The sequence below is a fragment of the Cherax quadricarinatus genome, unplaced genomic scaffold (genome assembly GCF_038502225.1).
Source record: "Cherax quadricarinatus isolate ZL_2023a unplaced genomic scaffold, ASM3850222v1 Contig78, whole genome shotgun sequence".
In the NCBI taxonomy this organism is placed as follows: Eukaryota; Metazoa; Arthropoda; class Malacostraca; order Decapoda; family Parastacidae; genus Cherax; species Cherax quadricarinatus.
Window position 1 is genome coordinate 325,652 of NW_027195104.1, and position 13,689 is coordinate 339,340.

General features: G+C 42.0%; 1 protein-coding gene across 3 annotated transcripts in view; it reads left to right on the forward strand.

The window, feature by feature from the left end:
- The window catches only part of LOC128703088 (cytochrome P450 4c3), a 258,859-nt gene that overhangs the window by 190,250 nt on the left and 54,920 nt on the right, over positions 1–13,689 (forward strand). For all 3 annotated transcript variants that reach the window (XM_070080011.1, XM_070080010.1, XM_070080012.1), the window contains exon 8: positions 6,420–6,622. In XM_070080011.1, the coding sequence (XP_069936112.1) occupies positions 6,420–6,622 (203 nt within the window). The remainder of the gene's footprint in view (positions 1–6,419; positions 6,623–13,689) is intronic.

The window sequence follows — 13,689 nt, forward strand, 5'->3', positions numbered from 1 at the left end:
TAGCCTTCTCTCCCTGCATGCACTGTTAACCCCATCATTTCCGCAGCTGCTCTCCACTGCCTCTGTTCCTTCAACATGCATGCCGAAGGCCGATCTCTGTAGAGAACCTCCTCCAAACCTCCCACCACCCGAGCACCATCAAAGCGATCATTAAGTAAGCCCTTTATACATTCCTTTAAATCCTCAATTTCCTCTACATGGTATCGTGCACCATCACCCACATAACAATCACGTAACTGTCCTTCCAAATACCCCTGAAGCCCATACAACATTTGATTATTTTCCCACCCTCGCCGAACATAAAAATCCCGAATGCGTGTCTTAGCCACCATATCCCACCACCGAACAAAGTCACCATTCCCAGGTGCCTCCGCCCACAAACCCTCCCACAAAGTCGCAAATGATTGGCTGCTCTCATTCCCTTTCAATAATTTAACATTAAATTTCCAATAACTACGATTCCTTCTAGGTAATCCCTCCCACTCTACGCCCACGAGAACCCCTCTATGATCAGAAAACACCACATCCACGGTATGCACGCTCTTAACTGCGACATACACTCTACATACATACACGGTACATACACTCTATCAAGTCGCGCCGTATACCAACGATGTACAAAAGTATGCTCAATCTTACCCCCCACCACGTCCATTAATCCCGCCCCAGTCAATAAATCCCCCAACACCCCAGAAAAGTATCCACTTCCCCGGGGTTCAACATCCCTATGCCGGATCACGCAATTCCAATCCCCTCCTATGAGTGCCACTTCAGGGAGTGACCGCAAATAGTAAATTAATACCTCCTTCACAAAGGTAGTTTTTACACATCCCTCATTCTCAGCTGGCCCGTACACGCACACGAAGGCAGCCTTCACCCTGCCCCATAGACCTTCCACCCTTATTTCCCTCCCCTCCCCACCCTCGCAATGTCTCACAACAAACGGGCTAGTCTCCCTGATTATGATGGCAACGCCACCTTTCAACCTTATAGCATTCTCTACATACACATCATACCCATCTATCCGCAACTCGCTTCCTAATTTATGATTGTGTTCCTGTACAAACACAGTGTCAACATTATTACACTCTTATAATTCTCTGAACCATGCACACTTTTGCACACTCCTCAAACCATTAATATTTATTGTCAGGCACTTAAATTGGTCAGTGGGGTTTTTCCTTTCGGTACTGAATGTTTTTCACTTAATCTTTTGTTCCCACCTTTTTCAACCCCCCCTTTTGAAGAACTCTTGACCAACCCCTGAGCTTTAGGTTTTTTTCCCTGATCGCTGGGCTGGCGTCAGCACTTCCTCAGAGTCTGAAAGCGCAACTGAGTGCTTTCGCATTACACTTTCCACATGCATGTCTTCATCCACAGAGCAGTCCTCGTGGATTTCCACCTCCGCCGTTTGTTTCAGCAAGGCGTCAGGGATGCCCACGACCAGCTGCTTTTCGTGTCCAGTGTCCACCTTCACAGCAGGTCCCAGGTTTAGGGATGGGTCCGTAGCTGGACTCATGCTCCTCTCTGTAAATAATGCATCCAGCACAGAGGCAATGGGTTTCTCTATGTCGTTATTGCACATCTTGCAAAGCTGGGCCTTCTACTGGTTTCGCCTCCGAAGAAGGCAACACTTCCGGGAGTGTGGCACATGCTGTTTCCGTCGACCTCTCAACCTCCTCGCTCCAAGACAATCCAGATGGTATCACCGGCACACCAGTCACATCTTGCCCCGCAGCTTCCTCCTCAACGTCCGTGCTTTGTCGCCCAACCTTGGCACCTCGTCGTCGTTCACACTGTACCGCCATATGATCATATGTGCCGTACAACCTGCAAGTGCGGCGTTGCCCTGCATATGACACCATTACCTGAGTTCTGAAGTCTTGCAAGATCACGTAAGAAGGGATTGGGTGCCATAATGTCATCTTTACAGAAAACGTACCTTCTGGTATTCCTGCATATGGGCTGTCAGACCACCTCCCTGCTGTAGCCATGTGTATGGTGCCATAATTCCCCAGTACAGCTCTAATGTCAGACACATCATCCTCAAAGGACACATTTCTGACCTTCACCCATATGTAATAGCAGGAGACGTCATGTAGCTTGACAGACACTGCGGGGTTAACCACTAGATTAACCTCCTGAAGCTTGTCGACCACCTCCTCGTAAACATGAGCCGAGCAGAATTTCACAAAGATCCGTGATACGCCACTCATTGCCACACTGCACAAGTCCTCGTTGGCAATACCATAGGTATCACGAATTATCGTAGGCAATAGCAGTGCCGTAGACGGTCCGGCACGGCTCCACGGGTCAATTCAATACACAGAGTATTGACACGGCACCTTGCCACCATGTTGTGAAAATGAAAACTGCCACCGGTCAACTATAGGGGGCAGCAGTAGCACACATCCTCTCTACTCAAAGGCTGAGAGACAAATGATTTGATAATCTGATTAAGTCATTTTCGGTGGTAAAAGATAGTTATCATCTTTTGTGTCTTGTCAGACAATTACTTTGATGCTGACAAAGCCAGGGATAAACATGCAGTCACAATCTCAAGCTTGAAGCCACTTAGACATTGTTTCTCACTTACAGTCATTTAGGATCACATTAGACAATAGTCTCGGATATCTATAGTCTAAATATGACCTAAATCAATGTGATTGGTTTATCAGTGGTATTGTACCAAACAAGCTGTCACCACAGACCACTGAACGATTAACCATTATGTTCAAAAAACGCTATTTCACTTGAGGAGAAATTAGCAAAGTTTACAAGCAACAGTTTCCTGCATACAAGCAACGAGACATGATGATAAATCCACAAATCCCACTGTGGATGCTAAACCTTCATCTCAGTATAAACAGAGTATTCCTACTCCCACTAAATCACATGGACTATGGAACTGAACTTCTCCAGGCCGAGGGACTGACAACCTCAAATTCTACGACTTTAAGGGTGATGGACTGATTACATCGTCTTCACATCTCTTCTGTTCCTGCCTACTTTCTGTATTCGACTGAGGAAGCCTACTGTGTAGGCGAAACGTTTCGGAATAAAGTTGTCTAACTGTGGCATATGTGTCTTACCTAACAACCTGTCGGTATTGTATACCATTTTGATGTTCAGGGACATAGACCTGCTCTGCATGGGTCAGTAGGTCTGTTGCAGTGTTCCTTCTTTCTTATGTTCTTATGTCAATATCCAGGTCCACCTCCATATCCCTCTGAAAGAGTTTGTCTTATCACTCCATTTGAGGTGACAGGTGTAGATTACACTGGACCAATAATTTTAACCAAAACAGTTGACAAAGTTCCCATCAAGGTGTACATCTGTCTGTTCACTTGTGCTACGACTAGAGCAGTCCATCTGGAAGTAGCCACTGACATGTCTGCTGAAACCTTTATCAAATTATTCAGAAGGTTTGCAGCCAGAAGGGCATGTCCCAGACTGATGATTTCAGATAATGCAACGAACTTTGTTGCTGGTGCTGCTTATATAAGTAAGATCTTTGATCAACCAGAGGTACAACAGATGCTGAATCAACGCAGTTGTTGTTGGAGATATATTCCTCCTAAATCTCCCTGGCACGGTGGATTTTATGAAAGAATGATCGGCATTGTAAAACGTTGTTTAAGGAAAACTCTTCATCGTCAGAGAATCGACTTAGAAGAATTTCATACAGTCGTTACTGAAAGAGAAAATAGAGTTAACAACAGACCTCCAACTTATATTACCGATGATCTGGACAATTTAGAAGTGTTAAGTCCTTCTCATTTGCTCCATAGCAGAAGGCTCGAACCTGTTCCTCCTATGAATTATAATGAAATCATAAAGGATCCTACTTATTTTGAACCTGAGCAACTCAGACGTAAATTCACACACCTTAATAAAGTGATTGAACGTTGGGAGAAAATTTGGCGAGAAGACTATCTCACCTCATTCAGCGAACACTTCTAAGGAGCTGGTGTTCCTGAAAATTATAAATATTTAAGACCTGGTGACAGTGATTATTGGCAATGATTGTCCGAGGTCACTTGGAAAAATTGTGACCATATATCCTGATTCAAATTGAATCATCCAGACAGTTGATGTTTGGAAAAAAGGTGTAGTGAATAAGCGAACAATAGATAAATTAGTGCAGTTAGAATTACACAGTGTTGAAAACAAAATTAGTGATTCTCCAGAAACCACACAGACTAAAGCTGTTCAGAAAAGACAAGCAGCAGTGGTGGCGAGTGAGAAAATCAAATTAATGTTAAGTGATGAATAGTTCACCTGCAGCGAACCTCCGCCGGCCCCCAGTGTGGAGAAATTTTCTCCAGGAGGGGAGTATCAGCCCTCTTCAGCCCCCTGACGAACTCAGCCCTTCAGAGTGGCTGATAGCGTCTACCTTCCTGATCAACAGTTAATAATTAACACATGTTGTACTCTGGAACATCACAGAGGTCACGTATGCAATGCCTCTTGATCATGTATGCAGTGCCTCTTGGGAGTAGAGTTAGTGTATACAAGTGACAGACAATTAAGGAAAATGACTCTCTTTGCTGTAGCAAGAAAAGTACAGAAAACTCCTGCATCACTTTATACATCTGTGGGACAATCGTGAACTCTCAGTGATCGAGACAAATCAAGAAATCAAGCATTTATGTTGCAAACTGTTGCAGTTTTAAGCAAATAGGGAAATTATGCTGAGATCAATGGTTAGGGGCAGCACCAAAGAGACGGAGGGCGCCACGGGGCAGATTCTACTAAACAACCAAACGGGGAATGTGTATGCGCCCTTGAATTCGTACACTCTCCATCATCACAATAGAAATATTAAAAGGAAGTGTGTGGAGCTTCTTATAATGATGTTATTGTGTGATGAATAAGTAGACGGGTATTGAAGTGCAAGTGTTACAAATTTCCAGAGCGAAATGTTACCACAATATAATGCTGCATTAGTTACAGCTGTGCCCATTTACCAAGTGTTTCTTGACTACCACCTCAGAAAAGGTCACTCTCCTACTGATCTGCTGTTAAACTTCTCCACTAAGTGGCACCAGTTATTGGATAAATCCAATTAGCTGTGTAGTGTAGCAGTAGTGGATATCGCTGGTGCCTTGGACCGAGTATGGCACCAGGGACTTCACAGAACTGTAAGCACTAAGACTACGAGCTCTGCACTATGTCTTCCTAGTGATTACTTTCGAGGTAAATCTCTAACACTACTCCTAACAAAATTATAATCCTTCCCTACAGCCAGGTTTCATTGAACGTCTCCAGAGTATTTGTACAAGCCAACACAAGAGTCGTCATTACAACGAGCACCTCCATAAATGACCTGAGCAGGAATAAATTGAAAAACCTTGTACCTGTCAATGAAGGAGTTTACACTTTCCCTTGTGGAGACTGTGACAGAGTATACATTAGTGAAACAGCAAGAAGCCTGGAAACAATAATTTAAACACCGAGTGTACAACACCAGAATTCCAAAAAGCATGTCACGGCAAGAATGCCATGAAATTATAGAACCCAATTTCTGCAGACGTAATTGCCTTGAATCATCCTAAATCGTCGTTTCAGACACTATTAAACAGAATAAAGGCAGCACCATCATCTCTGAAGTATTAGTATGGGTTCTCAAAACATTATTAAACATCACCAGTGCATAGCATCCAAGAATTACCTCCATTGCTGCTGCTGCTAGTATTACTACTACTACTACTACTACTACTACTACTACTACTACTACTACTACTACTACTACTACTACTACTACTACTACTACCAACATCAAGGTCCAGTTAACCAAATGCAGTGTTTATCCTCTCACTTTCATTTGCTGCCTGCCTGTAAATACTCTCTGTGTCCCTGTATTGTTTGTAATGACTTGACAAAACTTCTGGAGAGTGAAACATTGCCACAATAACTGATTTAAATTAGATAAATTTAAATTTAGAAAGGATGTAGGAAAGTACTGGTTTTCAAACTGAGTTGTCGATGAGCGGAACAACCTGCCAAATTGGGTAATAGAAGCTAAAACTTGGTGTGGGGTAAAAATAGGCTAGATAAATACAGTACATGAGTGCAAAGGGTTGTGTTTGAGTAGGGTTTGTGCATGATGAGGCACTGGAGCTAAATTATTTGGGAGCTTTGTGAATAAGTTGGAGAAATATGTAGGTGAGAGTAGTTGTATTTGAGAATGGCATGCCTAGTATGGGCTAGTAGGCCTATTGCATTGTTCCTCCATTCTTATGTTCTATACTAAGGATTATTTTTGTCTGATGGTGAAAAGGTTGCATGCAGACTTCAAGACCCTAATTTAGTCGATGGGCTTTAAACTTCATTACCAACCAACATTTTATATAAAATACATAACATTTTTTTTGTCTTCAAGCCAGAAAGATATCTAATCAAATACTTTTGTGCAGGTTCACTTGGTTTTTACAATACCAAGAGTTCCGACCTTGGCTGCGTAATGACTTCATTTTCAAGCTGCTGGGATATGCCAAGGAGTATGATGCTTGTCTCAAGATCCTCCATAACTTGTCCACCAGCACCATCAGGGAGAAGAAGAAATATCTGAAGAACAACACGAACAAAACTGCAGTTCATCAGGAAGAAGATGCATTGGGTAAGACAAATTTATTTTTTTAATTATTCCTAACGTAAGACTTGTATCTGAAAGCTGCAACATGTATACATAAACACAAACAAACAGTTCCTTAATAATGTGAGAAATCACGAAAGTGCTTGTAAGTTCACTATACCTTTCACAGCGGTTCCTCTGCATATTGTGATGTCACCTGTTTGCTTTGTTCTTATGGCATACATACATGCATACATACATACATACATACATACATACATACATACATACATACATACATACATACATACATACAGTGGAACCTCGGTTTTTGTAATTAATCTATTCAGAAATGTCTGACGAAAATCGAATACTATAAAAACTGAAGCAGTATTTCCCATAAGAAATACCTTAAATTCAATTAATCCATCTTAATGTTGGACGAGAGGTGAGTAGTATTTATTTGTAGGAAGTCAGAGTAGGTAGCCAGTTACCTACACTGCGGCCCAGAGCCATATTATTACCAGCGACGTACATTTTTCATTGAATTTAATTGTTTCTAAGAGTTACCTTCAGATGCCATCATAAACGAAGGAAGAAATAATGAATAATTCATTATTTCAGTTCTCTGTAAACAAAAGCGGGAGTGACTAGGCCAAGCGCAGATTCATACACGTTTTCTTTGATGCTGCACCAGAGAAAACGTAATGTTTTCCCCCTGCCCGGCATATAAACATAGCATGTTTATGTATAGGGCTATGGAGGTGTGGTTGCCGGGTGGAGGGAAAGCATTACGTAATACTAATAATAATCACTCTTGGGCACATTAAATATCTTATTTTACAATAATATAGACATTTTCATTAATCCATATATGATATTTTCTTCAAAATTATATAAGAAACACGTTACGTAGCATATAAACATGTGTATATCACTTTCGTACTTTGCTACGAGTTCTTTCTTGAATTCTATCGTGTTTCTCGCCTTCTGTACCAAAGGACTGGCACTCGGAACTTTCTTTCGCCCCATGGTGGCTTATTTAGCAGTCGCACTCAATAAACAAGCACAGAAAACAATGGATTATTGGCCGAGTCACATGGACGAATTTGGTATGGACCATTTTTAACTACAAAAACCGAGGAGAGGTATGAAAATTGGGACAAAATTTCGACGAGAAAAGTCGTCGAGAAAGGAATTCTATAAAAACTGGGGCATATGAAAACCGAGGTTCCACTGTACATACATTCAGTGTAAATCTTGATAATCAATACCAACAACCTGGTTTAAAAAAAGTGAACAAACACTAGGACATACTTAATAGAAAATATTGTTCCTGGGGACCTTGATCACTTCTAACACAGAGGTTGAAAATAACAGATCATGTTGACAGGGACCTTGATCACTTCTAACACAGAGGTTGAAAATAACAGATCATGTTGACGGGGACCTTGATCACTTCTAACACAGAGGTTGAAAATAACAGATCATGTTGACGGGGACCTTGATCACTTCTAACACAGAGGTTGAAAATAACAGATCATGTTGACGGAAAGTGAAGTGTGACACATAGTGACCTGAAAAATGCAAGTGAGACTTATTTGAGATGGTCAGGTAGATATTGAGGTCACATGATTCTTGTGTTGTGATACAGGTTGAACTTTGTTGTGAGGCAGGTTGAACTTCGTTGTGAGGCAGGTTGAACTTCGTTGTGAGGCAGGTTGAACTTCGTTGTGAGGCAGGTTGAACTTTGTTGTGAGGCAGGTTGAACTTTGTTGTGAGGCAGGTTGAACTTTGTTGTGAGGCAGGTTGAACTTCGTTGTGAGGCAGGTTGAACTTTGTTGTGAGGCAGGTTGAACTTTGTTGTGAGGCAGGTTGAACTTCGTTGTGAGGCAGGTTGAACTTTGTTGTGAGGCAGGTTGAACTTTGTTGTGAGGCAGGTTGAACTTTGTTGTGAGGCAGGTTGAACTTTGTTGTGAGGCAGGTTGAACTTTGTTGTGAGGCAGGTTGAACTTTGTTGTGAGGCAGGTTGAACTTTGTTGTGAGGCAGGTTGAACTTTGTTGTGAGACAGGTTGAACTTTGTTGTGAGGCAGGTTGAACTTTGTTGTGAGGCAGGTTGAACTTTGTTGTGAGGCAGGTTGAACTTTGCCTGGGTGAGTATCCTATATGTCAGTGACTTTTTAAATTTTGAAGTTTCCAGCATTATGTTCCACGATGACGTAACAAGGTTTGCTGGAGTTTACCTGGAGAGAGTTCCGGAGGTCAACGCCCCCGCGGCCCGGTCTGTGACCAGGCCTCCTGGTGGATCAGAGCCTGATCAACCAGGCTGTTACTGTTGGCTGCACGCAAACCAACGTACGAGCCACAGCCCAGCTGGTCAGGAACCGACTTTAGGTGCTTGTCCAGTGCCAGCTTGAAGACAGCCAGGGGTCTGTTGGTAATCCCCCTTACGTATGCTGGGAGGCAGTTGAACAGTCTCGGGCCCCTGACACTTATTGTATGGTCTCTTAACGTGCTAATGACACCCATGCTTTTCATTGGGGGGATGTTGCATCATCTGCCAAGTCTTTTGCTTTCGTAGTGAGTGATTTTCGTGTACAAGTTCTGTACTAGTCCCTCTAGGACTTTCTAGGTGTATATAATCATGTATCTCTCCCGCCTGCATTCCAGGGAATACAGGTTCAGGAACCTCAAGCGCTCCCAGTAATTGAGGTGTTTTATCTCCCTTATGCGCGCCGTGAAGGTTCTCTGTACATTTTCTAGGTCAGCAATTTCACCTGCCTTGAAAGGTGCTGTTAGTGTGCAGCAATATTCCAGCCTAGCTAGAACAAGTGACCTGAAGAGTGTCATCATGGGCTTGGCATCCCTGGTTTTGAAGGTTCTCATTATCCATCCTGTCATTTTTCTAGCAGATGCGATTGATACAATGTTATGGTCCTTGAAGGTGAGATCCTCCGACATGATCACTCCCAGGTCTTTGACGTTGGTGTTTCGCTCTATTTTGTGGCCAGAATTTGTTTTGTACTCTGATGACAATTTAATTTCCTCGTGTTTGCCATATCTGAGTAATTGAAATTTCTCATCGTTAAACTTCATATTGTTTTCTGCAGCCCACTGAAAGATTTGGTTGGTGTCCACCTGGAGCCTTGCAGTGTCTGCAATGGAAGACACTGTCATGCAGATTCGGGTGTCATCTGCAAAGGAAGACATGGTGCTGTGGCTGACATCCTTGTCTATATCTGATATGAGGATGAGGAACAAGATGGGAGCAAGTACTGTGCCTTGTGGAACAGAGCTTTTCACCGTAGCTGCCTCGGACTTTACTCTGTTGACTACTACTCTCTGTGTTCTGTTAGTGAGGAAATTATAGATCCATCGACCGATGTTACCTGGAGTATACCTGGAGAGGGTTTCGATGGCCAACGCCCCTGCAGCCCGGTCTCGGACCAGGCCTCATGGTGGATCAAGGTCTGATCAACCAGGCTGTTACTGCTGGCTGCATGTAAACTGACATGAGAGTCACAGCCCGGCTGGTCAGGTACTGACTTTAGGTGCCTGTCCAGCGCCTTCTTAAAGACAACCAGGGGCCTATTGGTAATCCCCTTATGAATGCTGGGAGGCACCTGAACAGTCTTGGGCCCCTGACACTTATTGTGTTGTCTCTTAATGTTCACATGGCGCCCTTGTTTTTCACTGGAGGAATGTTGCATCTCCTGCCGAGTCTTTTGCTTTCATAGGGAGTGATTTTCGTGTGCATTACCTCCACAGCGGGAAAATTGATGGAACTAATAATTGCCGAGGTAGTTCGCAGCCATTTTGAAAGGCATAAATTGATTAATGAATCTCAGCACGGTTTTACATAGGAGCATTCCTACCTTACGAATTTACTAACTTTTTTCACAAAGATGGATCATGGTAATGAATACGATATTGTCTATGTGGACTTTAGTAAGGCTTATGATAGAGTTCCACATCAAAGGCTATTGAGAAAAATTAAGGTACAAAGAATAGGAGGTTAATTTTTTTCCTGAACAGAGGCGTGGTTAACAGATAGGCAGCAGAGTTTGCAACAATGGGGAGAAATCCGAGTGGGGGCGCATCACGAGTGGTGTTCCAAAGGGGTCAGTGTTGGGGCCATTGTTATTCACAGTTGATATAAACGACATTGATGAGGGAATAATTAGTGACATAAGCAAGTTTGCTGATGACACCAAAACAAGTCGCCTAACTCATTCTAATGAGGACATTAGAGCACTCCATGAAGATCTGAAGAGATTGATGCAGTGTTCGAAGAAGTGGCAGATGTCGTTTAATATAGACAAATACAAAGTTCTAAACATTGAACAAAAATAACCATGTCACATTTAACTAAATAATGTAGATTTTAATATTACTGATTGCAAAAAGGATTTGGGAGTTCTGGTTAGCAGTTATCTAAAACCAAGAGTAAGTGAGTAAGTTTATTCAGATATTCACAAATACAGTTACACAAACTATCATACATAGCAGCATATGTGTAGAGAACTTAGGGTGACCCAGAAAAGTCAGACAGAGTAATTTATTTCCATTTAATTCCTTATTATTATTTCCATTTAATACCTTATTATTATACAATGTAGGAGATATCTTTTTTATTATACTATAGAAGATATATACTAGGAATAAGATAAAATGAGTTATATATATTTACATATGTGTTAGCTAAAAAAAAATAGAAAATCTTTCTCTCCCCTTTCTCTCGCTACATTCATTAGGTACCTTTTGGCACTCTTCTTGAACTGGTTCATACTATGACTGGTTTTGACATGTGCAGGCAATCTGTTCCATTCCTTTATTGCTGTACAATGAAAGGTGTTTGAAGCCTGGCCACTGACTGAGGTTACTACAAAGTTGTGCTCTCTCCCCCTAGTACTATGATTGTTTTGGTTCCCAACCTTGACAAAATTAGCAGCAAGTTATTCTGGACACTGTTTGTGAGCAATTTTATAAACTTGATTTAACTTCAGTTGTTTTACTCTGTCTTCAACATTCATCATATCCAATTGTTGTAATTCATCCTGGCCTACATGTTCTCTTGGTCCCAGGTCCAGGGTGAATCTTACCATTTTGTTCTGGGTGATTTCAGTTTATCAACAGTACATAAGTGTTCGCAATAAAGCGAATAGAATCCTTAGCTTCATATCAAGGAGAGAGCATAAATAAGAGGAGGCTTCAGGTTGTTCTTCAACTCTATATATCTTTGGTTAGGCCTCATTTAGATTATGCTACACAGTTCGGGTCACTGTATTACAGAATGGATATAAGAGAAAGTTGATCCCTTGTATCAGAAATCTTCCCTATGAGGATAGACTGAGGGCCCTGAATCTGCATTCTCTAGAAAGGCGTGGAATTAGGGGAAAAGGTTGGATATGACTGAGGTGTACAAATGGAAAACATGATTAAATAAAGGTGATATAAATAATGTGCTAAAAATATCTAGCAAAGACATGACTCGAAGCAAAGGTTTTAAGTCGGAAAAAAGCAGATTCAGGAAGGATATAGGAAAGCACTGCTTTGGTAATAGAGCTGTGGATGAGTGGAATAAACTCCCGAGTACCGTCATAGAAGATAAGACGTGTAGTTTTAAAAATAGGTTGGATAAATACATGAGTGGGTGTGGGTGGGTGTGAGTTGGGCCTGACTAGCTTGTGCTAATGTGTCTGGTGCCGTGCTCCTTAAGTTCATGTGAACTGAAATGACTAGGTGGGTCATTGTTTTAAGCCGGGAGGTGACTTGGACCTGTCTGGCATGGGCCAGTAGGTCCGCTAAGGGGTGTTCCTTATGTATTTTTCTTGCCTGTGTTCCAGAGAATACAAAACAAGGAACTTCAACCGTTCCCAGTAATTTAGGTCCTTTATCGTACTTATGTGTGCCGTGAAAGTTCTCTGTACACCCTCCACGTCAGCAATTTCGCCTGCCTTGAAGAGGGCATTAGTGTACAGCAGTATTCAAGCCTAGAGAGAACAAGTGACATAGGCTTGGTGTCCCTAGTGTTGAAGGTTCTCATTATCCATCCTATCGTTTTTCTAGCAGAAAATGTAAATACAGTGTTGTGGTCTTTGAAGGTGAAATCCTCTGACATTATCACTCTCAGGTCCCTCACATTACTTTTTCACTCTATTCTGTGGTTAGAAATTGTTGCAAACCCTGATACAGTTTTAATTTTCTCAAGTTTTCAATCACTGAGTAGTTGAAATTTCTCTTCATTTAACTACACATTGTTTTCAGTGGCCCATTTGAAGATTTGGTTGATGATTGTTTGGAGTCTTCTGGTGTTTTCAATGTAGGACCATGTCTGTCTATGTCAGAATGAGGATGAGGAAGAGGATGGGAGCGAGTACTGTGCCATGTGGAACAGAGCTTTTCACTGTAGCTGCCTCAGACTTTACTCTGTGTACTCTTACTCTTTGTGTTTAATGTGTCAGGAAGTTATAGATCCGTCTACCAACTTTTCCTGTTATTCCTTTATCACGCATTTTGTGGGATATTACACCTTGGTCACATTGTCGAAGGCTTTTGCAAAGTCTGTGTATACTACATCTGTGTTTTTGTTTGTCCTCTAAAGCATTCAGGACCTTGTCATAGTGTCCAGTAGTTGGGACAGACAGGAGTGACCTGTTGTAAACCCGTGTTGCCCTGGGTTATGTAATTGATGGGTATCTAGGTGGTTGGCGATCTTGCTTCTTAGAACCCTTTCAGAGATATTTATATTAAATGTTAGTGCAATTGGTCTGTAGTTCTTTGCAATTGCTTTACTGCCACCTTTCTAGAGTGGCGTTATATGTTGTTTTTAGTGATTGTGGGATGAGCCCATAAAATGCTGAAGGCACGTGACAGGGGCTTTTTGCAGTTCATGATGGTCATGGAGTTCCATGAGTCTGGGCCTGGAGTAGAGTGCCTTTTCGAAATCTTGTGGCGTTAGGGAACATATCAGAGTTTTTGAAATGACCAAATTTTGAATCTCGGTGATAAAGAATTCATTTAGATTGTCGACTCTTAGTCTGGGTAACGGCTCGCTGAACACTGAGTTGTATTGGGACTTTGGTATCTCAATCATTTCTTTGGTGTCATC